We start from the raw sequence: 25,012 nt of genomic DNA on the forward strand, positions 1-25,012 counted from the left end.
CAAATTATTTAAAAATAAGACATGGCCAAAGCATTTCCGGGGGTCCCCAAATTATTTAAAAATAAGACATGGCCAAAGCATTTCCGGGGGTCCCCAGCCAAAAGCGTTGAGAACCCCTGATCTAGTAGGTCTACCACCACTTCCGGTTTCTCTCTCATGGAGCACAGAAGAAACAGATAACGATAAAGATGACTGGTAATATTTTGACTTATTTTGGACATACAGACCAAGTTTCCTCCAAAGTTAAGTTAATTCAGATTTGACGAGAGACAGTGGTTTTGAAGGAGTCAAGGGATTCACATGTCTTAATGGCTGTTGTTTCACATTTTGGTGGCATAGGAGCGAAATAAATGTAGTCCCTTGTTTGTGCAGAATCTGGGTTGCACATGGTTTGTTGAACTCCCTCTGGTGTGAACTTCGTTGACATTAAGGAAGTATTTAGATAGGTGTGTATCTTGGTGGTGGTGTAGTGAATCTTGTGGACCCAACCCTAAACATTTGCAGTCTGAAAATGGGCAGGGGTGAGGTGGGTTCGGGGAGTGAGGCCAAGTAGTAGCCTGACCAGTTTTTTGGGGGGAATTATGTAGCCTAGCTTGTTTTAAGGGCCTTTGAGGTGCTGTGGTACCAAAACACCAAAACATGGTTTGAATTAGAATATGTTTTGGAATTGGGATGCAGCTAGAGAGGCAGACAGATCGATCAACATTCAGACAGCTATGGCCGTCAAACTGAACAAAACTAAAACAAGGAACACGTCGTATGGCTAGATGAAGTTTATTGATTTCATGATCAGTATCTTAGACCACATTAAAAGTGAAGAAAGCACCCACACAGGATTAGTTCCCCCTGCGATGTCTCAGTCACCTGTATGAAAACAGAAACATACAATTATATCAGAGGGTGAATATCAACACATTTTGAAGCTACAACATAATATTGCTCAAGTTTTATTATTGTTCAAACTGAAGACAACATCTGATGCTTTCTCTTTGTCTTTAGTTGAATGTACGTATGAATGCATAGTATAAATAAAACCAGATAAAGGAGTCTGTTTTTGTATTCATGTGAATATAATGACCACAGCAGGAGCTGTGGAGGTTGTGTTTACTGTATACCTTACTGCTTAGCACTTGTACAGCCTGTTGAGCCTGTCGATGTCATTCCTGCTCATCTGAGTGGCTCTGCCGATCTCAACGTTCTGGTTGGGGATGGGCACCATGGTGGGCTGGTTGTTCTTGGAGAAGGCCATCCTGGTGGTCATCACAAAGAACACATCGTATTCAGCTGAATGCTAAACCCATTCTGACCTGAGGTCAGATTCAAAAGAAATTCTTCTACATCCTGACAGTTTTCTGGAAAACGTTTCTATGTCATTTTTCAAAACATAGCAGACCTACAAGCTCATAGCGCGCCACTCGGTGGCGCGCTATGAGCTTGTAGATCTGCTATTTTTCAATAGCTAAAGCACAACATAATGCTAACACCAAAAGGGGTTCCCGCCCAAAATGGGTTTTAATGGAAGGCAGGTAGAAGAATATAGTGCAGCGTGAACATGCTGATATACAGTATGATATACAGTAAGAGAACATAACCCACTTGTGGTACTGCATGACGGAGTTGTAGTCGTAGGCCGTTCCCTGGTTCAGGGTGTTGATCTTGTTGAAGTTGTGCTGCATGCCTGGAAACAAAGATCATTCCTGATTTATGAATAGTTGCACATCTGTGTCTCACGGTGTCAGGCACTGTGAGGCACAGACAAAGAGCTTGAACTACAAGGTCACAACGTGGCACAGCTTCTAGATCTGTTATAATTGTGAGTACTGTGATTGAGTATTATAAATCAGACCTCAAAAATAAATACTGCGCGTGTGTGTGTGTGTGTGTGTGTGTGTGTGTGTGTGTGTGTGTGTGTGTGTGTGTGTGTGTGTGTGTGTGTGTGTGTGTGTGTGTGCATTCGCGTGTTTGTGTGTAGGTGACCTGCAATGGGTGCAGGTGGAGTGTTGAAATCAGTATTTGTGAGAAAATCTGCAGCTTGTGTGTCTGTCTGTCTGTCTGTTTGTCTGTCTGTCTGTCTGTCTGTCTGTCTGTCTGTCTGTCTCTCTGTCTGTCTGTCTGTCCGTCTGTATGTCTCTGATTGTCTCTCCGCCTGAGCTATATGGTTTTGGGAGTCATACTGTCTTACTCTTAATCATGTTTTGCTTGTTTTAATGTTATTTTAAGTTTGTGTTTTTCTCTCTTTTTTGCCATGTAAAGCTTACTATTATTATCATCATCATCATCATCATTATTTAAGGATTCAGGAAGAATGTGTGCATAAATAAAAGGACATCTGACCATTCTGGACATTCTGCAGGAGGACGCGGATGTGGTTGTCCCTGTCGGAGCGGGTCTGCTCGTGGTTGAAGCCCAGGGCGTGGAGCAGCTCGTGCTGGACGGTGTTGTGGTAGACGCAGCCCTGACGACTCAGAGACACCGTCTGGGCGTTACCGGTACGGCCCACGTAGGAGTAGCACCTGCAAACGCCACGCAGAGAGAAAGAGGACATTTCTCATACACAATGTCCAACAGAGCTCACACAAGCGTCATTTGAAACCCATTGAGACCTATAGCTGGAACGCATCCGTCTCACTTTAGCTTTTAACCCGCTCCGCGCTACACAAGCTTGTAGATCGGCTGTTTTTGAGAGATTGTGAAAACGTGTGCAAATCTTTAAATATCTATTATTTCACAGCAACGGCAACAACATTTAAATAAAACTATTCTTATGTATCTGTACTTCATTATTTAACATGAATACAGAGCATGACAGCTGTTAAGTGCTATAATTCCGTCTTCTGAGTAAAATATATAGCACTTCTTGCAGCTGCAATTTCATTTTATGCTTTCTCGTTTCCAGTGAATACATGCATAATAATAAACCAATGAAAATAGGAAAACAAAATCAGCTATCAAAATGTCATCCAATGTTCATGAAAGTTCTACTGTTTGACATTATCTATTTAGTTCATTACTAAACAGAGGTCCAAGTTTCCACTTTCAAATCTGTTACTTGTTGCAACTTGCAGCCAGTATACGTGGCACCAACGTGGAACGGACTATGAACGTCAGGCATTATTTATCCTCACCCGTTGAGGGACTGAATGTGGAGGTAGTCTCTGTGGTTGGTGCGCCTCACAAAGTTGATGCAGGAAAAGCTGGCGAAAGACTGAAGACCACGTTCAATGATCTGGAGCTCTCTGGAAGCTATTGATTGATTGAAATTGATTGATTGAAAAATGTATTAACAGTTTGCAGATTTACAGTACATTTCAAGCACAAACTCAATACAAAGACTGTTAACTGTGAGTGGACGACCAAGCATTACAATTGTTTACAAGAGGGTCCACCATGTTCAATTCATCAAAGAATTGTATCAGAACAGTATTGGGTCAGAACAACAATGATCTGGAGCTCTCTACTTTGAATAAACGTGTGTACGATGAGACTACAGGACTTACAATAGGAGTTCTTGATGACGTAGGGCACGTAGACCTTGCCGTCGTTGGACTTTCCCCACATGCAACCACGGGACGTGCAGGGATCGGCGTTCCTGTCGTTCTCGTTCTCGTAGGCGATGTCGTCCTCGATGTAGGGCTCATCCTCGGTGTGCACTGTGTGCGTTAACACGAGGGAGGACATACATGATGACTACTTTGTAGCTGTGTGCCGGTGCATGTCATGCACTGAAAATAGCAGATCTATTCAAGCTCAATACAGGCTGCGTTTAGACTGTACAGTACATGGACAATATTTATTCATTCAGAATGAATTAATTCCGAACAGAGCCCACTGAGCATTCTTCAGGCTATTAGATGTCTAAAATAATTAGGTCTAAAATCTACGTTTTTTTTTACCGGCCTATTCTTAGATTAGACGTTGAAACAACGTCGTTTGAACAGCTAGATGTAGACGGTCTATATATAGATGTTTAAAAAACTGATTATCAACGTCTAAGCTGATCAAAAAAACGTTTTTAGACCAGCTATAGCCTGGTTTTAAACGGATGTCTAATAGCCGACTATTGCTCAGTGAGGGAGATTCATACCCAACTGTTTACATGGAACCTGAATACAAGTATTCCTCGTTCCAAGCCAAGCATTGTGGTCTAACAGACAGACATGTGTAAAATAATGCATGTATTCCAAACTGTACGTGTCGCGATCGGTGCCTGTACGTAAATCACAGGCTCAATGTTTTAGTACCCCTATAAAGGAATACAGACACATCACCAATAATAATAAATCAATAATAATGAACGTTGCCTCACCAACATCCTTGTTGGCCTTCCACAGCAGTTCACCGACAGACAGTTCCTGGGTGACCTGTGTTGAACACATTGAAGCATTCATCATTTCTTTATACCGTACAAGATAGAAGACGTACAATGACAGAGATCATGACAAATATCGTGTATCGGCTTTTATAGTGTTCCAGTTCCATTTTTGCCTTCTCATTTTTTGTGTTTTTGTTTCATCTCATCCAATTTCACTGTCCTGTCCTGTATGACTTCTCTCCTGATTGGATAAAATTGGTATGCCAGCCTTGAAATGCATGTCTGTTTATACAAAGACTGGCAGACCCCAGTTACTGAACAAACATTCTATGCTGTGGCAATGACTGCTATTGGAATATATAGAGCTATTTAACACTTATTTTAACAATAAATATCAATTTTTTCCCCCTTTTTTTAAACAAAATAGAACGGCATGTAAAATCATTTTGCTGTCATGCATTCTTTCATTTCAGAGTGATAATAATATTGTTCATTTGTCACAGCAGTGGGTAACTGTTGGTCTACACAGCGGATAAAGTGTGTATTATTACTGTTTGTACTCACCAAAAGGTTCAGCCCAAAATGACAGCACACAGAGAAGGGTAGAAAGAGAAAGCAAAATGTCAGCAGGTGTTTCCAACATGAAGACAGCACAGATGGTGTCAAGGCAAGAAGGCACTATAGTAACATATTCTGTCAAATTAAGTATAGTACACGACTTAAAGGACAACTTTAGTTTTTTTCAACCAAGGTTCATGTTTTAGGTTGTTATCAGAGAAAGTAAAAGATGAGTGTTACAATTTACAATTTACAATTTAGGCATTTAGCAGACGCTCTTAATCCAGAGCGACTTACATTAAGCAAGAACAAAAAAGCATGGGAATAGATCACATAAAAGTGTTATTTCTTTTTCATTTGCTGCTTTCTTTCGAACATGGGGCTAAATATGTATATTTTTACACAATTTACGCCAGGAAATTACATCTGGCCACAAAAGATGACAGGATCTACTGAATGTGAAGGAGGGTACTATAGAGGTATGCCATACGGTAACATGTCAGTTTGTCACCCCTTCACATTCAGTAGATCCCGTGATCTTTTGTGGACAGATGTAATTTCCTGGGGTCTAGTAAATGGTCTACAGTAAATAATACAAAAATAAATCGCTATAAAATTGTGTAAAAAAAAATACATATTTAGCCTCATGTTCGGATAACCCCGCCCCCCTGTCAAAAACAGCTAAAATCCCTAAAACAAAAGAAAGCAGCAAATGAAAAAAAACAAAACAACACTCATCTTTTACTTTCTCTAATAACAACCTAAAACATGAACCTTCGTTGAAAAAAGCTAACGTTGTCCTTTTAAGTAAAAGTACATTGAATCTTCATCAGGGAACCCCTCACCTCTTCCTCAGCCCAGGCAGAGACAGCGAGCAGGGCCAGGAGACCCAGGACGTACTTGAGGGCAGCCATGTTAACAACCTGTGGTCAGGAGAACAGTGTCGGTGCTTAGCAGTCGCTAAAGCAGTTCCTTTTATACCTCCTGTCATGCAACACAAACATATACGTTGCATATCTTCTGATAAGATGTACTGTGTCACGTACACTCACTGTGCCTTCAAAAGTCAAAACCTTCTGTCAATTCCCACATGCCTGCCCACGTAGACTAGACTACCCCTGGAGGGAGACAGCTGTTTCTTGCACAAAGATACCCACTGTTCACTGGTGTAGTTTTCTTTTCTTTTTTTAAGATTTATTTATTGATAATGCAGACATCATCATTTACAACAATGAATTACAGAATCATGATTTTCTTTTTTTTTAAACAAGACAAGACAAACTCAAAAAAGAAAAGACAAACAACAGTAAAAAAACAACCCCCCCCCAACCCCAGAAAGGTAAACTACACAGCTCTCATTACTCTGTATTGTACACAACACCACTTGACAACATCAACTCGGATAAATAAATGAAAATAACAAAACAAACTAAACTAACTAAAACAAAATCAACCCAGAGGAGATATTGAAGGTAGAACCTCAGAACCTACCCCATATCTTTTCAAAAGTAGCAGGCCTTCTTCTTACATTGTACAGTATCTTTTCAGGAGTACAGTATGATGAAAGCTCATTCAGCCAGTGTCTCTGTGAAGGTGATTTTTCAGATTTCTAATTAACCAAGATGATTTTCTAGTTTTCTGACATATGCAAATAAAATAATAATCCCTGATCTTGTGGAGCTTACTTAACACAAGTACAATTAAATCAAGGTTAATTATTTTGATGGTACTGTCCCATTGTTGTATCTGTATGTAGTTTCCAAAATATAAATATGATATGAAGGAATGTTAAAATTAGACAAAGTAAACCTTTTTAACAATAAATGCAATGCAATAGCCTAATATCTTTTTTTAACTGGTTCAGATTTTAACATATTGAAACCTAGTTTGTGTAATATTTGAAACACATGAGCGTGCATGCGTGTGCGTGTGCGTGCACGCAAAACAGGCTAAAACCGGCTAAAACTTGGTAGGTCAGGTATGTGTATGTATGTCATAGAGTTCAACTTCACACTGTCTGGGCCAGACAGTGTGAAGTTGAACTCTATGACATACGCAAAAGGGGGACCAGATGTCCCCCTTTGCGTGGGACAGTCCCTCGTTGCCAGGACTTTTCAGGTGTCCCACAAATTGTCCCACATTGTGACTAGCAGTGTTCAAATGCCCTATAGTTGGCTTTCTGTTGTAAAGCTCTTATTGCCTCTTTCCTGCAAAATGTAGCCTAAGTCTGTTAAAATAACATGAGAAATATCCCCTAGGCTACGGTACCAAGTCATCCATACTAGAACTACCCATGACCAAAATTTGCATTTACAACCAAATGTGAGATCAGAGGGGTTTAATAATAAAATGATAGGTATTATTAGGCCTATGGTCGAATATGACATCAACACATTTGAGTAATAAGTTGCTAACGCCGCCCCGTCTCCCCGGTTCCACACAAATAGGCCTATACTTCTGTACCTCAAATGAACAGTTTGGATTTGATTCTGGTCATCCTAAAAGGGCATCAGCAGAACAACAACAGGTAAGAGCTTGACTTTGAAGTCTATGTAATAGTGGCTCTGGCTCTGCAGTGCAGGGTGACAGGTTTGATACTGCATGGCCAAATTGTGTCTCTTTATAGACGGAGCTTAAAACAGAACCTGTATTCTCAGTTGAGATTCTGGTTGGTTTACATTACTGGTCAGTAGTCAGGCTGCATTCAGGTGTTAATGGCAATACCAAAATAAGTAGGAAGCTCCAAATTTGGGCTCCTAATCTAAGCATTATATGAAAATATGCCAGAATTTGCATAACTTTCCAGAATCAAAATATAGGAAGAGGCAACCTTCTTATTTAATTTTGTTTACACGTTAGAATCAAAGGTTTTAAGTAATAAGTTGCTACCCCGCACCCCCCGTCCCGTCCCGTCCCAGACAAGTGATACTTCTGTCCCTCAAATTAAGACTTTGATCACCCTACTGTCTGCCCCTTAATTAGGTCTGCCCTGCGGTGCCCTCTGAGCGCAAACGGTGACGTTTGTGTACGTTTTCCACTGCTGACTGTATCTATGGACTACATTAACCATAACCAGTGCACTTCCGTAAGATGTTTCCAACCAATGGTGAAGCACGTTTCACGCATAAAAGAACGACATTTGAAACATGTTTGTTTTTCTTGGTCGCTGACTGACTGTTTGGGGAAGATTGTTTTACGGTAGGCTGCCTGCTTTATAAAAATAATAACGCCAATATATTAAATATTTATTTTGTCGTCTGTGGTTGGCACTTGGAAGTTGTCACCGATGTGTGTGTGTGACTGTCGTCTTCGTGGTTTGTTTAAATATAACAATGTTTTATTTATTTATGTAGCTGCCTGCAGCACTATATCAGCTGACCGACTAAACGTGATGCGTAGCAAGATGACCAATTCAAATAATGACATTGACATTGCAGTAATGCTACAGTATGCGACAATTTGTGGATTTTAGATATTTATGTTTGGCAAAATGGAATTGGTAGGTTGTTTATATATATATATAATATAACTTTGTAATGTTTGTCTGCAATGCTCTTGAAAACAATGAATTCATGTATTGCTTTGTGGGTTTCAGGTCACGGGTCCTTTTTTATGTCAATCAAGTCACCTTAATTCAAGTGGCAGATGCCAAAAATAGTTTATTATATTCTTATTATTCTATATTTTAGGAGCATGTCATGTGGTCTACTTGCACAGCCTATGTGATCTACTGGTAGATCACGACACGATCTACCTTTTGGGCACCCCTGATTCTATTATTACAAATTGTAAAAATACTTATTTTTCTTAACATGAAGGTATTCTGTCTCTTTTGAATTAGCACTTTACATTGATTGCACTGCCCGAGGATGGATGCCTTCTCTACCGCTGGTAAATATAGGATTAATTAAACAGTGATTGTGTAAAATTGTAACAATTTGTTTAGCAGCTCTGCATGGTTGTGTCTTTGAGTTAACGTATACCTCTTTTTCCATAGATGACTTCTATACATTGGCTGAGGAGAAGTTTGATTTCGACGTTTCAATGTCTTCTGCGAGGTTTGATTGAACATTTTATTTCATAGTATGTAGAATGGGTACATTAAAACTAAAGCACAAGTCAATGCAAAAACTGCTACTTTGAGGACGAGACCGAAAAGCACTAGACTTTGTTCAAGGTTTCTTGGACCCCAACTTAAGGGCCTGCCCTGCACTGCAGCATACACAATACAAGGCACTCCTCCTCAACATCAGAACTTTTAAAGACATCAGAATTCATCGGAACATTAAAGACTTAAAGATGCACTTCTTTCACATGTTAATTAGAACATCCACAGGTTTGGGAATTGGGATTGTGTGGCAATGATCTTGTAACGCATGACTGTTTGCTGCCAGTGTCACTCAGGCATACTTAAATCACTGGTATTTGTCTACTGTATTATATCCCCTGTTTACAGTTCCAGAGAAGACGGAGGTGAGGATGAAGTATTTGTGGGTCCAGTCACGGACGAGGGCAAGGTCAGGGTGGAACATCTGGCCATGGACAGTGTCGGCAGTGGGCCTTCTTCTGTGGCCGAGGAGCAGCTGTGGAGTCCTTGCTCTGGAGAGGACTTTGACCGAGTGTGCAGTGAAGCCCAGAAACTATCCACTCGGTTCGAGGACCGCCAGCCACACACTGGACAGACAGACGGTACTGTGCCTGCTGAGAGGGAAGACCATATGGCGGATGACTTTGTGCAGGACGCTGGGGCCAAACTGGACATGTTCAGCAAGCCATTTACTCGGGCTCTCAGTCCAATTAAACGGGAGACATTCTGTGTACAGGACAGTCCCGTGAAACTGCTTCCGCCCGCCATTCAGAAACGCTTGCTGAAAGGCGGCAGTAGTAGCAGCAGCAGCGTTGGCTCGGGCGTTGGTGTCAACTCCTCTCGGGCTCGTCTCAACACCTCCAGTCCTGCTTCTGGGTCGTCGAAGACTAGGACGCAGCCCAAGATGGCACTGCGAAGCAAGGCCGGCCTGGGCACCAGTGGGATTCTCCCCAGCAAGCCGCTAGTTCCAGCCACAAGCTCTGCCACTTCACTGAAGACCGCAAAGACTAGAGCAGTCCCTGCAGAAAATGCCTCCAGACTGGCTCCATCAAGCAAGGTACGTATATAGAGTTTAACTCTTGAGAGCGTAAAATGAAACCAAATGGACCTGTAAATGAAACCAAATGGGCCTTACGGGTCCATTTGGTTTCATTTTACGCTCTCAAGAGTTAAACCTTTTTATTTTTTAACGACGACAAAATATTCCATGTCTTGGAGGCTGAGAGGCTGAGAGGCTAAATCTCATCAAATGGTGTTCTGTGGCTCAAATGCCCAATTGGTATTGAAAAGGTGCATTTACATGCTGCTGTAAAAAGGGGAAAACAATATGTATTTAATCACTTTAGATTAATAGACTATCCCCCCACCCAGTGCAGAGTTTTGGAATGATCAAAATGGAATCTTATTATTAATCTTAATATTATTATTTCACTTATTTTCCAATTATGGCGGCATAGATTTTTTTCCACTCGGTTCGTCTTTCTTACCATCAAATTTTTCTGCCAGAACTCTTAGCTTTTTAGTGTGACGTTAATGGGGGTGTTTTCAAGGACTGATTCCGGATCAGCGCTACAGAGTCTTAAAAGCAAATTGAGACCCCTGGCCCGGCTCCCTGCTTGATTTCTCGATTAATGTCTGAGTGGGGGTGTTCCTGCCCCATATCATGATTCTAGGTTGGTTTGAGGTCCAAAGCTCACCCTCTTCAGGCGAGGGGAGTGGTAGACGCCAGAAGACATGCACCCTCTTCCTCTTTGTCTAGCTTAAACTCCAGCATGTCCGTTTCTCCTACTGGGAAAGGTAAGCTATCTCCATTGTGTATATAATGTGATTTTTAAAGGAAGTTGGCTTAAATACTAACAATCGGCCAATGTTTTTTATTACTGTAAATATATTACGGTATGTCTATTAAATATCTGTAATGGGCCAGGTTTAAACCTGTAAATGTCTAGCCGGCCGTTGTATTTAGAGGAATGTTGAGATTGTTAAGACTGTTGAGTTATACATGTCAAACTGAAACTTGTCTTTGATGCCATCTGGTGTTCACCAACTTCACCTACAACACCCGTCTTCTTTGGCTTTTGGACCATCCTAGGAAAACTCAGCACTTCTCTGAACACGAGCACAAGTGGTCCCAGCAGCCGTGCGCCGACTACCATGAGCAGACTTGCCAGCACGAGTACTACTGCTGCCAAAACCCGCCGTTGCACAACCGCTGGCAGAGCCGCTGATCCTCCTCCGCCTCCTACAGCCGCTGCCACTGTCAGAGGTGTGCGGCGGTCCTTCTCGGTCCAGTCCCGGAAGACGTCTGACACGACAGACCCGACCAAACTTGCCAGGTCCACACCTGTGAAGAGAGCCGTACCGAGTACCCCCACTCTGTTCCAACAGAGCCCCTCCAAGCGTGCCTCCGTCTCTAGTGTGAGCTCCCAGCAGCCACTGGGCCCGAGGGCCAAACCCATGGCCTTCATCGCCCCTAATCCCAGTACTCGGCTGAGAGCACTCAAGCGATCTGATTCTGGTGAGTTTTGGTCGGTTTCACTCGGTACATTATTCACACCGCCAGCCTAATTTGTTTAGAACATGGAAAGAATCACACCTGTGTGAAGTGAGGGGTGCTCTTTATCATCATACATCCGGCCAATTACAATTTGCGCCCTGCCGTCCTCACCTTCAATGTTTGTTTACACAAACACTCAAAGCTGCACATAGGAGTGGCTAGAGTCCCCCAAATATCCTAAAGTTTATTTTGGTTATCGGCTACAGCAAAGCTTTTGTTAGGAGTTATTTATTTTCCACCCTGACTGCATGTTTGCAGTTTACCTACCTTCTACCTTGCACAAGCATTACTTAATTAGACTTAACTAATGTTTTCATGATGGATTCAAATGTGCCTTTTCTCCATCGTAGTGGTTCACTCCCCAGACCCACTGAAGATCGTGATACCAATGAGACTAAGGAGTGCTTGCAGTTTGGACAGGTACGTGTGCAACTGCATGTACTAGTGTGTTTAAAACATAAAAAATAAAAACTCTCGTTTAATTTGGATGTTTAAATGCCCTCTAACCTCTCTCCGCTGACTTGACATTTCTTCCTCAAGTCTCCTACAGGAAAAAGTGGTCCCCAATTCGCATTTGTTCCACTGTACACCCTCCGTGTCTAGGATAAGACGTCCATCGGCCTTGCCGAACCCCGTCAACAGGAGCGTCATCTCTGGTATTCCCGCTATGACCCCCAGTAGGCTGCCTGGGTTTGGCCCCGCTGAAGCCTTCATCTCTGCCAGGAAGACCAGTAACCAGAGGTGAGATGGTGAAAAGCAGCCCGTGTCAAACCCGACAGACCCGTGTCTGTCGGGTTTGGTTCAATGTGGGAACCCATTGGGTAAAAAATAAACTCTTTTCCCACTTCTTTGTTTATTCCTACTAACAACATTACATGTTTAGGGCAGTTAAGTGGTGGTTCTGCTGTTGGCAGAATCTCATCTGTCTATTAATATTGCTTGCTACTCTGCAAGAGTAACAGACCTGACCACCAGTAATTTCATATTAACGGTAATGTTTCATGCAGCGCACATTTCAAAAGTTACCAATTGTTTCTTCAAGTGCAAAATGCATGCATTAGATGTGATTTTGACCTCTCCCTCTCTTCAGCTCTACTCGGGTTGAGTCGGCAGCCTCAGAGGAGGATCTGGTCGTCTCACCAAAGAAACAACTGTTCTCTCTGGAAGATGCTGATCCAGCAGCTCTCCAGACACAAATGCAGAATGAAGCACTGACTTGTGTCAAAGTGCAGGTATGTCGAGGCAGGCAGGGTTTAACTCATTTAGAAGCCCCCGGAAGCAACGATTTGAGTTAAAAACGTTCGCTCTGAAAGAATATATATTCAAAGATTTGCGCCACATTTTCACGATTTTTCAAAAATAGCAGACCTACAAGTTCATAGCGTGCCACCGAGTGGCGCGCTGAGCTTATAGATCTGCTATTTTTCAATAGCTAAAGTATAACATGATGCTTAAAACACAAAGGGGTTCCTGCCCAAAATGGAAAAACCTGTTCTTGAACTCCCTTTTTTGTTTTCTTCTCGCTAATGACTGTACAACTTGCAGGAAGCTTATTATAATTGGCCATATTAGGTTTAGAATCATTGACATGACATGCATACTGTACATAAAGATGCAAATATTTCAGTGCTGCTCACTGTGCTTCAGTTTGTCTTGAGAAGTAAATATACATTCTGTCCACAGAGCCCGGAGGTTGCACAGGAAGTTGTAGTGAAGGCGCTTCCTCAGCAGGAAGTTGTAGAGAACCCTGAAGAAAGTGTGGCACCCCGGCAGGAAGTTGAAGAGAACATGGTCATGGAGTCTCAGAAGGAAGTCGTAGAGAACCAGGAGCCTGAGCCATGTGGAAACCTGATTGAGCTTCAGTCTGTTGAGGAAGTGATCTCTGAAGTCAAGACTGAGGAGGTAATGCTGTTGTGACACATCCATGAATTGCATTTTTATAGTGCTTTTCCAAGCTTTACAATGGTTCATACATTGGGAGGTGAAGCGGCAAACAGTCGACGCCAGCGTCCTCACTTCCCACATTCACACACCAATGGTGGCGAGCTCACACCGACCGACTCATTGGAGGCAATGTAGAGTTCAGTGTCTTGCCCAAGGACACTTTGACATGCCGGGATTCGAGCCGGGATTCGAACCTCCGACCCAGGGATCATTGGACGACCTGCTCTACCTCCTGAGCCACAGCCGCCCTGAATCAGTAGTACATGTTTGAGTCATGTTGTAGAACGGTGGTGAGAAACCGTGTCCTAAGGATCGACCAGAGCCGGTCGATCTTGACAGTCTTTTTTTTTGTGGAGCTTTTAGAAAACTTAAGACAAAGCAGCTATTCAAACTGTCCAAACTGATTGTGAACCTGAATCATATCAGGGTAGTGGCATACTATAGGCAGAGCAAATTACCAAGCCATGGTGACACGTGAACCAGATGCTAGACTAGAGCAACAACACACTGCCATTTTTGAGTGGTGCAACCACTCCAAGGAATGATGTCCCACTCCCTATGTCCCTATGTTTAGAGTACCAACAGGGGGCACTGTTTCACCACTCACTAGTCTGATTTTTAAAACACTTGAGCCCTATTTGATAGTGCTGCACAATGAATTCAGACACCTATGATATCTCATTTCTAAATTTGCAGTACTATTTGTTACTTTAAAAACATCCCGTCAGTATTGCTGTCCGTAACTTCAAATGTTGCTTCATGTCTTGCCTAGATTTTGCTGATGGATATCCCGGTTTCTTTGTTTAAACCTGAGGATAAACCTCTCATCGACTTGTCCAATACTCCAGACCTCATCAGGACCGTCTCGCACAAGGATGGTGAGATACAGGTGAGGACACATGGAAAAGATGATGTTCCTGTACTGCCACACCGTTTTGTTTTGTATTTATACTAAATATATTTTGGTGCTGCTGGAGGAAATGCCATTGTGTCACCAACCATTGGGGTTAATCTCTGGGACCATGAAGTTGATTATTCATTAATAGTTTCATGGTCATCTAATGGATATCGGGCATAAAGTTGGCCCAAGAGGAAATTGTTGGCCGTTAACACATCAGGATTAAGTATTTAATGGTGTTTAGAGAAGTACACACATTTATGGTGGGGAATAACCAAGATTATTATATGGCAAGTCACATTGTTAATTGAACAATCTATGCAGTAAAACTTGACTGGACCTGGCTTGGTTTGATGCAACATTGACCTGACTTCCCAGATTAATAAAATAATTGCGTGCTTTGTAATTGTCTGTTACGAGCTACAGTCAGTGTACGCTATACAGATAATTTAGACCATTGCCTAACATACTGTAATAGAGCTGACAAACTGCATGCCGCTGATGTGAATGTTTTCCTTCTCTAAACAGTTAATTGATCTGACCTCTCCCCTGATGAAATGGAGTCCAGACAAGAAGAACGTGAACGAGGCTCCCCTGATCAACTTCTCCTTTTGATCAAATGATGTCCCACCGACTCAGCGCTACTACAATCATTATGTCCATGTCTACTGATCTGTTTGTTTACTACATATTATGAAGTCTGTGTTTGTCACGTTCTTATGGAACAATTTATTTGTGATCACCTTGCTGCTTTTTTATCTATAAGTGTACAAGTCAATGTTTTAAACTATGAGATCATTAAAGTTCAAAAACTCACCTTTTCATTTACTTTACAATTTTGTGCATGGATCGTTTACTCAGTTGATGCTTATGGGCAGAATATGGATTCAGGCAAAGCGTGATGATCGTCCTGTTGCGACTCAATTACTTTAGTATGTAGCTGTTTTTAACTTTAGCACTATTTAAGAAAAAAAACCTTTTTGGAATTGGCCCATCTCAGTGTTGTGAGCTTTCACTGTAGATCATCTGCCATTGTGGAAAAAGTTCACCATGCCAAAAACGGGATGCCAGGTTGAAAACTCTGTGATGGCTGGCTCGCCTTCTGAACACCCTTGGCTTGAAAGAACATTTGTTAAAGAGGGAATGCCATGATTACGGCCACGGTGCCGGCCCTGTTCCGGTGAGCTGCCCCACGTCCAAAACGTTAGCGAAATGACATACCGTGTGGGGCTCCCTGTACTGGCACACCCAAAATCATCATATAGTTAATGTGTTTGTGTGTGTGTGTGTTAGGTTGCACACAGGTGGGGAAAAACAACCATGCTATTTTCGTGCTCATATACCAGGCACCCAGCTACCCAGCCAGGCACCCAGCCACACACAGCTCCAAAGACACAGGGAAGACTCATTTGAATATAATAGCCACACCTGGGGGTATATTAGAATAATGTTAACTCCATAGACGCATACAACAATCCCGGCACTCCTTCTTTAATACTATGCATGGATACAGAATTGCCAAATATATTACTACTTAATTCAATGCTATGTTACAGTAAGGCATTAAGTTGGATTATCACTTCACTTTAGGCCTAGCCTGGCTCCAGCTTCTGAATTGCTAACCATGCCCATTCAAATATATATATATATATTCTGGCTATTTTAGATCTATTGCTGTCACTAAACCGGCATCAGACATTATAGACAGTCCATAAGGTAAACTAAATATTGTTCTTTATTGTCCAAAACCATACACGTGACAAGTTTCAAAAAATGAACATCGATCACAGTAAGCACATTTACTTTCGAGGATGTTGATAGATATGTTGTACTTTACCAAATAGTGAAATAAGTTTTGGTGTCATAAGATGTTGAAATGTGGCACATCTTACCTCGCATTTGTTTCATGCAGCAATAACCTCTTTGACTAACAGAGGTAGCCTTCATAAAAAAAAGTGATATATGATTATGATCAGTGTCATCATCTGACTGTATACATTACACATGAGTATTCTGCATCGTCAGACAGATGAACTATCATTATGAAGCTTGACTGCATTATAACCAACAATGCATCCAGCTTTATATAAATGAAGTCTCTTATAATGCATTATAGATATTGTCTTCTTAGAATGTTTACAAAGTATGAATAATCCATTAACCACTTGAACCATAGCTATTGAACCCTATTCTGGGGATTTTCAGTACATTCACCGAACATAGATGATGGCTAACGAGTTGGGATGGGGTGCCTAGCATAGACCCCTGGAGGACTCCGCTGAACTAAGTTATAATAGGGTTTAAGTGGTTTAAGACTGAGATGGACAAATCATTCCAACTTCAGGAAATTATGGATAAACAAACGACCAGCCAAATAAATAAAAGCCAAATAAATAAAAAGTCATTCCTCCCATTTGAAGTCCCAAATCAATTAAAAGATGCATTTTTAAATTGTAAATTACATAATCCAAAAGCAAATGCACAATGGAGTTCAATTGGTCCAGAAAAGGCAAATTTCATAGCAGACAAAGAAACAAAAATGGTGACCTTCAGACACCTGGTGCTTATACAACCCGGCTCATTATGCTTTGTTTGTGATGAACATGACTGACTTTCTGCTCTTTATAAATAATAGTATAAACAAAGCCATATTTTACAGTATGTCAAATCATTCTAAAGTAGCTTCACTGCGACAAAGAACCTTGTCCTGAAGGTCTAAGACTCTTAAAAGTACTTTCTATAATTATTCACATAATTGTGGTATTTCAAAAAGACATGTCAGTTATTAATACTCCAGCCAGTAAGTAAGCCAGAAGGTTTCAATAAAAATGCACACAGCCAAATGAATGGACAGGATAATAAATCAGTGGGCATATATAGTGGTTTCAAAGTGAACGCATCTCAACCTCTACTGAACTTTTTCACATTGTCCAATTGTGCTGGATGTTTTTAGCTGACGAATCTAAAAAATATATTCGTGAAATATCACTCTGGACATTTAAGAAATTGAATGTCAACAAACTATAACTGTGATTCTTTTTTTCTTTTTGAATTTTTATAAAAATCCTAAAATCCAACAATCCACTTAACTTTAAACAGTTTTGTCTATGAATACACAATCTGAGAAGCCATCGTCAAAAAATAAAAGGAAAAACATAGGTCCTCTTTTCCAGTCTGTCTCGAGGGACTAATTTAATACACAAACTAATTTATATCATCTTCAAACTGAAGATTAAAATGTTAACTTTGGACCTATAGCTTGAAGAACAATGACAGGGATATATTTACAGTGTTGAGACCAGCAGCATGGATCATTTGTGTTTGTCCTTTCTCTCTAAAGCCATAAGCCATCCATAAGCTCACAAAGCGTCACGGATGATGGTGCGTTGTAATGCTTACAGAAACATCTCAGTGATGGTGTTCTATGTCGGAGGACAAATTCCTGTAGGCGTACATCTGCACAGCCAATTTACAGTGGTGGAAAAAGTACTCAATTGTTTTAGTAAGTAAAAGTACCAATACCGCAATTTAGAAGTACTTTGTTACAAGTAAAAGTACGGAATTGAAAATGTACAAAAGTACAAAAGTATTGGCATCAAAATGGGCTTAAAGTACTAAAAGTAAAAGTACTCTGGAAATTGGAAATACCTCAAAATTGTACTTAAGTACAGTACTTCAGTAAAAGTACTTTCCACCACTGCCAGTTTCTCAGTCAGTACTGTGTAGTACTGTAGATAATTCTAAATGCTAGAGCAGAGTACAGAATACAACCTGCATGGAAAATTGTCCAGTTACAATGAAAGCTGTTGTTTCACAATATACAGTATGCTTATCATCCAAGATAACGTGCCTTGCCATGTCTCACTATTTTGTCTAAACAAATTTGTAAACAGCTCTTGTTCCCCCCAAAAAAGCCAATATATCAATTTATGTTGATAATATGCACCATTAAAGATGGGGTGGAAAATAATCACGGCACTCCATCTTTAAGAAACGTTAATTTGCCTCCGATTAACACCTGTTTCGGTCTCACGACACAAACAAATGGAAGCCATGTAGGAGGAGGGATTCGGGGGTAGTAGGGTGGTAGGATGGGTGGGTGGGTGGGTGCACACACGGATAACAAAATACAGTATGACCTGTAAAACCCAAGTGGGTTAATGTCCGTCCAAAACGTTTGCTGTTCTCAAGTCCAGAACAAGCCAAACTTGTGAAAAGTGTTTTCTTGATTGCCAACTCGGTATAGTTCATGCTGGCTTAGATAAAAGTTAGTGCCACTGTGGGCCGAGAGACTTTAGTACCCAGTGGGCGGTGCTGTCAATGCATCGAAAGGGACAAAAATCACGTTTAATCAGAGCACAGAATGCAGCTCCTACTGAGATCTCGCCCGGTCAGTGGACGGCTACTGAGAGCATTCAACGCTCTGATTTAAACGTGATTGTGTCCATTTGAAGCGGGCGGTTAGAGAGGCATGTTCCCCCCTTGAACATGCCCCGTTCAAAGGGAGGTCTCCAGGCTGTGCAGCGGGCTTCCCGGTTGCAGACCGCCGGTGGCATTGGGAGCGATCAGACCGGTCTTCTTGCCGCTGTCCCTGTGCAGAGCGACGATCCGATCCACGGCGTTGTTGTTCTGATTGGGCGACGACGCCGACGGGAGGCCCGGGAGAGAAGAGAGCACCGGCCGTCGAGCGGTGGAGTTCCGGTCGGTCGGGGCCTCGTCCTCGCCCTCCACCTCGTCGATGAGGGGGATCGTCGGCTGGGAGTCCCCCATGTGGAACTCCGGGTGGTTCATGAAGTTGTGGATGGAGCTGCGTGACTCCGGGGTCTCCAGGCCGTCGTACGGGGACATGCTGTCTCGGAAGGCATTGACCACGCGGATCTGAGGAGTTGAACACACACAGGCACACGCGCACACACACACACGCACGCACGCACGCGCGCACGCGCACACACACACACACACGCACACACACACACGCACACACACACACACACACACACACACACACACACACACACACACACACACACACACAGAGTTAGAACCAGAGAGGAACTGGGAATGGGAGATCGGTGGGGGGCTCTTTCTCCTTTGACCAAATATAAATAACATCTTTATACATTTCTCAACAATGCAATATATGTGCAAAACCACCTCGCAAGGACAAATGTTGTACTCTGCTACCATAGTTACCAAGGTAACCCAAAGAACCTGCACACATGGGATGTGTCACAGACTCCCATTACATTTGATTTCATGCAAGTAAATTTGACTACCGAATGTAGTTATTCACTACATCCACCACCAGGGGACACTACTGGGTATTTTTATTTATAATGGTACATTATTCTATCATCAAGTGAAAGTGAATGCTAATGGTAAAATTATTATTAAATCGTGACTGGCCTCAAATGAGGATAAGACAGAAGTTCTCATAATCGGTTCTAGTGAGCAGAAAGAATCAATAATAAGCAGACTTGGCAACCTAACTGTAGAAACTAACAGTAAAGTAAAGAACCTGGGGGTTATTATTGATTCTGAATTGAACTTTAATTCACACATTAATCATGTCACCAAGATTGCCTTTTTTCACCTTAGAAATATTGCACGAATCAGAGCCTATTTGTCCTTGGACGATGCAAAAACGCTAATCCACGCCTTTGTTTTTTCTCGGCTTGATTACTGCAATGCACTTTTTTCAGGACTGCCTAAGAAAACAACTGACAGATTACAACTTGTCCAAAATGCAGCAGCCAGAGTTTTAACTAGAACTAAGATGAGAGAACATATTACTCCAGTTTTGGCATCACTGCACTGGCTTCCGGTTGTTTTTAGGATTGATTTTAAAATTATTTTACTTGTCTATAAAGCTCTCAATGGTCTCGCACCTTCCTACCTACATGACTGCCTGCCTAAATATGTCCCAAACCGCCCCCTAAGGTCTTCCACCTGCTCGCTTTGCCCAAAAAAATGGCAACTAAAAAATACGGGGAAGCAGCTTTTTGCTTCTACGGGCCGTCGGCATGGAACAAGCTCCCACTGTACCTTCGTCAGGCAGCCTCTGTAGACATTTTTAAAGCTCAGCTCAAGACCCACTTCTACAACATTGCCTTTAATTGATATTTTATTTTTAATTTTCCATGTCCTCACTGTACTGCAGTACTGCTTGTTTTTTAATGTCGTTGCCTTGCTTTTATTTTATTCTCCATTGTTCTGTAAAGCACTTTGAGCTGCATTTCATGTCATGAAAGGTGATATACAAATAAAGTTTTATTATTATTATTATTATAGTACCATTCAGAGCATCCATTTCGCTGCTTGACCTTGTATGAGTGAAACTTTTTGTTAGGCTTGAATGCTGGTGCAACTAAGATTCGCTGGGATACATCTTACTTTACACCTCTATATACTGTAGCTTTCACTTCATCTATACTTCTTAGTTCTTACGCATAAAAAAGTCATCGTTCTGGGCACTTAGGCTCCTATTCCATTAGCATATTCTTTTTTTTTTTAAAGATATATTTTTTTGCGGCTTACGCCTTTTATTGATTTTTGAAGGGACAGACAGTAGGCTGACAGGAAACGGGAGAGAGATGGGGGGATGACATGCAGTAAAGGCCGTGTCGGGTCCGGGAGTCGAACCCGCGGCACACTGCGACTGGATTACCAGTCCGGTGCCCAGACCGTTACGCTACGGCCTGGGCTCCATTAGCATATTCTAATCTAGCCTGTGCATTTTAGACCTTATAATGTAAGATTTCCTTTATTTTATTCTATTGTTCTCTTTCATTTTTTTTTTTTTTTTTTTCTAGATATTAGTCTTTATTTGTTTTAAAGAGTCATACGACAAACATATATATATATATAAATTAATCCTTAGTTTGATGACTGCGTCCATACCTGAGTTTGCACCCTGTTGAGGCTTCGGCACCACAGCACCTGTCCTCTCCTCATCTCCATCTCCCCGTGGTCGATCTCGTCCTTGTCCTGCATGATCTCCTCCAGCTCCTCCTCTGGGATCTCCTCCTGCTGCGTTCCATGGCCCGCCGTCTTCAGGAACTTCAGACGGCTGGTGGGGATGGTGGAGACCAGCTGGGACCAACATGGAGGAGACGTTTTAAAGACATTCTGTGATAAAATACCGTAGGGATGGTGGAGACCAGCTGGGACCAACATGGAGGAGGCGTTTTAAAAGACATTCTGTGATAAAATACCGTAGGGATGGTGGAGACCAGCTGGGACCAACATGGAGGAGGCGTTTTAAAAGACATTCTGTGATAAAATACCGTAGGGATGGTGGAGACCAGCTGGGACCAACATGGAGGAGACGTTTTAAAGACATTCTGTGATAAAATACCGTAGGGATGGTGGAGACCAGCTGGGACCAACATGGAGGAGGCGTTTTAAAAGACATTCTGTGATAAAATACCGTAGGGATGGTGGAGACCAGCTGGGACCAACATGGAGGAGGCGTTTTAAAAGACATTCTGTGATAAAATACCGTAGGGATGGTGGAGACCAGCTGGGACCAACATGGAGGAGACGTTTTAAAGACATTCTGTGATAAAATACCGTAGGGATGGTGGAGACCAGCTGGGACCAACATGGAGGAGGCGTTTTAAAGACATTCTGTGATAAAATACCGTAGGGATGGTGGAGACCAGCTGGGACCAACATGGAGGAGACGTTTTAAAGACATTCTGTGATAAAATACCGTAGGGATGGTGGAGACCAGCTGGGACCAACATGGAGGAGGCGTTTTAAAAGACATTCTGTGATAAAATACCGTAGGGATGGTGGAGACCAGCTGGGACCAACATGGAGGAGGCGTTTTAAAAGACATTCTGTGATAAAATACCGTAGGGATGGTGGAGACCAGCTGGGACCAACATGGAGGAGACGTTTTAAAGACATTCTGTGATAAAATACCGTAGGGATGGTGGAGACCAGCTGGGACCAACATGGAGGAGACGTTTTAAAAGACATTCTGTGATAAAATACTGTAGGGATGGTGGAGACCAGCTGGGACCAACATGGAGGAGACGTTTTAAAAGACATTCTGTGATAAAATACTGTAGGGATGGTGGAGACCAGCTGGGACCAACATGGAGGAGACGTTTTAAAAGACATTCTGTGATAAAATACTGTAGGGATGGTGGAGACCAGCTGGGACCAACATGGAGGAGACGTTTTAAAAGACATTCTGTGATAAAATACCGTAGGGATGGTGGAGACCAGCTGGGACCAACATGGAGGAGACGTTTTAAAGACATTCTGTGATAAAATACCGTAGGGATGGTGGAGACCAGCTGGGACCAACATGGAGGAGGCGTTTTAAAAGACATTCTGTGATAAAATACCGTAGGGATGGTGGAGACCAGCTGGGACCAACATGGAGGAGGCGTTTTAAAAGACATTCTGTGATAAAATACCGTAGGGATGGTGGAGACCAGCTGGGACCAACATGGAGGAGACGTTTTAAAAGACATTCTGTTCATGTGATAAAATACCCTATAATACAGCTTTTCATCAACGATTTCACCACCAGGGGGCAGTGCTCCATCAAATATGTCTAGAGACTGATTCTACTAAATGTCTTCTCTAAATCATGACAGTTTTCTGAAAAAACGTTTGTATGTTTAATGTTTCTATGTCAGTGTTTCTCTAGTCTCTCAAGACAGACTGTTAGGGGGTCGCTGTTTTCCCGAATATTTGACGATGGGATTCTCAGATTGGTGGTTCTCAAACTATTTCATGTCAAGGACCCCAACAAATTATATGTAATTGGCCGCCATCTGAAAATATGTTGTTTCAGGGACCTCCCAGAAGCAAATATTTGAGTTAAAAACGTTCGCTGTGAAAGTACATTTTCACGATTTTTCAAAAATAGCAGATCTATGAGCTTGTAGTTCTGCTATTTATTTGAGGATATTGCAAGTGGCGAGATGTCAATGATAATATTAACATTCATTCATTCACAATCAATTCACAATCAATAAAAATCTATTACAATAGTATTAAATAGAAAATGAAATGTGATGTTAGATATCTGACAGATAATAACAAATATATATATTTAAATATTGTAGTTGTAATTGCCGTGATCCAAAAAATTACCAATACACTCAATTTCAAGTCAAATAAAAAAGTCAAATAAAAAAGCTCACTCCGCAATTAAGGCTTTTACAAGAGCGTCTTGGGACAACATAATCCACAATATTAATTTTAAGGCTTCCAATAATAGCCACAAAACTTTCTTTCCTCTGACACTGGATTATAAAAAGATTATAACGTAAGTGCCTCACCTGTCCCCACAGAAGAGAACCGACCCCCAAGAACACACACCAAATCCACTGCTCAAGCGAGAGACGGACACAGCTGAATGGTTTACCGCCTAACTGCACGATAACAATCTAGAACACAAGAGACCAAGTAAAAGAGAGAAATTAGGATTCCATAAAAAAACACTACAAGCCTAGCACAATTTATTCCATTCTTATAACCATTGTCATTGTCAATAACAAATTATAATTGAATAATAACCGTATTCTGCAAGGTAAATAAATATACCTCACCTGTATAATCAACGTTCCGAAGACGATGGAGCAGAAGATGGGGTTGTTGAAGATGCCGTCGAAGACGTTCCTCTCGCCGTGGATCTTGCGCGCGTTGATCTCGTTGAAGATCTGCATCAGGACGAAGGTGTTGAACACGATGGTGTAGTGTTCGGAGGGCGGGGCGTGGAGCGGCGCGTTCCTGCCACTGTCAATGTCAAAGATCCTCTCGCCTGGGAAGGACACGGAAAAATCTGTTACACTTCATGTTGGGAAGAGGAACAGGGAAGAAGAAGCCACCCGAATTCTAATGATTAGAGTTGTTCCGATACCATTATTTCTCAGACTGAGTACGAGTACAAGTAGGCTACTTAATTTTTTGTACTCTCCGATACCCGATACGAGTACTTTATTTTTGTTGAGTAACCACTTATTTGAGCCCCTTTTTCTCATAGATGCAGATGGATCTCCGATCTACACTTGTCAGTTGTCATTTATGCTTGTAGATCGGCTGTTTTTGGCAATTTGCTGCAGTGTTGGGTCAGACTTCCTCCCGTTGCATTTGTTCAGCCTAGAGTAATTTGGATGTTTTGGTACTCGGGTCAAAGTATCGGACTGGTACCGTGTACAGGTACCTGAGGGTGGTATTGGCCCGAGTAACCGATACCAGTATCGGTATCGGAATCTACGAATGATATCAACCGATAATCACTACTTATTATCACTCTAATGCAATCGAGCCAGCAGGCTCGCCTGGAGCCGACTGCATGCAAAATTTAAGTCCTGTTTAGTCCTGCATATAATCTCGCAATATTCCCCTCTAGTCTCGCATATTTCCACAATATTTCCACGAGGACCCAAAAAAAAAACACTATAAAAAGAAGCACAGAATGAGAGAGAGAGACACAGAGAGAGAGGGAGAGAGAGAGCAAGTAGGCTCTACTGGAGCAGAGACATTGTTGTCAGCCATTGTCCAAGTTGGTCACGGCAATGGAGGCAATATGGACATTCCCACATACTGCCTACCGCGAGTTGGCGACTATAGGAAACGTGGAAGTGAAATTACTGCGAAGCGAAAACATCGTGAAACTGCGCTATACAA

The 25,012-nt window shown here is 42.0% G+C and overlaps 3 protein-coding genes across 4 annotated transcripts in view; 1 reads left to right on the forward strand and 2 right to left on the reverse strand.

Moving 5' to 3' along the window:
- Positions 1-1,123: 1,123 nt before the first annotated feature.
- On the reverse strand, positions 1,124-5,784 carry LOC310856877 (high choriolytic enzyme 1-like; the record flags this gene model as incomplete). Its single annotated transcript, XM_083762390.1, has 7 exons — positions 1,124-1,250; positions 1,597-1,678; positions 2,335-2,513; positions 3,126-3,243; positions 3,498-3,650; positions 4,307-4,352; positions 5,716-5,784. 7 exons carry the CDS (start codon positions 5,782-5,784, stop codon positions 1,124-1,126), a joined length of 774 nt encoding a protein of 257 aa, XP_083618516.1.
- A 2,926-nt stretch (positions 5,785-8,710) lies between these two features.
- On the forward strand, positions 8,711-15,119 carry LOC310857871 (uncharacterized protein). 2 transcript variants are annotated; one of them, XM_083763832.1, is made up of 11 exons: positions 8,711-8,761; positions 8,868-8,928; positions 9,327-10,014; positions 10,631-10,754; positions 11,050-11,475; positions 11,865-11,934; positions 12,055-12,255; positions 12,605-12,746; positions 13,198-13,416; positions 14,231-14,347; positions 14,885-15,119. In XM_083763832.1, the coding sequence occupies exons 1-11, from the start codon at positions 8,740-8,742 to the stop codon at positions 14,969-14,971; spliced, it is 2,157 nt and encodes a 718-aa protein (XP_083619958.1). In that variant the 5' UTR covers positions 8,711-8,739; the 3' UTR covers positions 14,972-15,119. The 2 variants fall into 2 exon arrangements, with proteins under 2 accessions (XP_083619958.1, XP_083619959.1); XM_083763833.1 differs by having other exon boundaries at positions 13,243-13,416.
- A 3,734-nt stretch (positions 15,120-18,853) lies between these two features.
- Positions 18,854-25,012, reverse strand: part of LOC310858099 (plasma membrane calcium-transporting ATPase 1-like) — a gene marked incomplete at both ends in the record, with an annotated part of 38,074 nt that continues 31,915 nt past the window's right edge. The window contains 4 exons of the mRNA XM_083764156.1: positions 18,854-19,234; positions 21,257-21,448; positions 23,662-23,769; positions 23,932-24,143. Coding sequence (XP_083620282.1) covers positions 18,854-19,234; positions 21,257-21,448; positions 23,662-23,769; positions 23,932-24,143 — 893 coding nt within the window. The remainder of the gene's footprint in view (positions 19,235-21,256; positions 21,449-23,661; positions 23,770-23,931; positions 24,144-25,012) is intronic.

This window comes from Protomyctophum parallelum (assembly GCF_964188405.1).
Source record: "Protomyctophum parallelum genome assembly, chromosome: 4".
Lineage (NCBI taxonomy): Eukaryota > Metazoa > Chordata > Actinopteri > Myctophiformes > Myctophidae > Protomyctophum > Protomyctophum parallelum.

Excerpts from the sequence above, each read along its gene's own strand:
- LOC310857871 (XM_083763832.1), top strand. The coding sequence starts at position 8,740 with ATGGATGCCTTCTCTACCGCTG. Across the intron at positions 11,935-12,054 it reads AGTGCTTGCAGTTTGGACAG|TCTCCTACAGGAAAAAGTGG; the intron begins GTACGTGTGCAA and ends TTCTTCCTCAAG. Across the intron at positions 14,348-14,884 it reads ACAAGGATGGTGAGATACAG|TTAATTGATCTGACCTCTCC; the intron begins GTGAGGACACAT and ends TTCTCTAAACAG.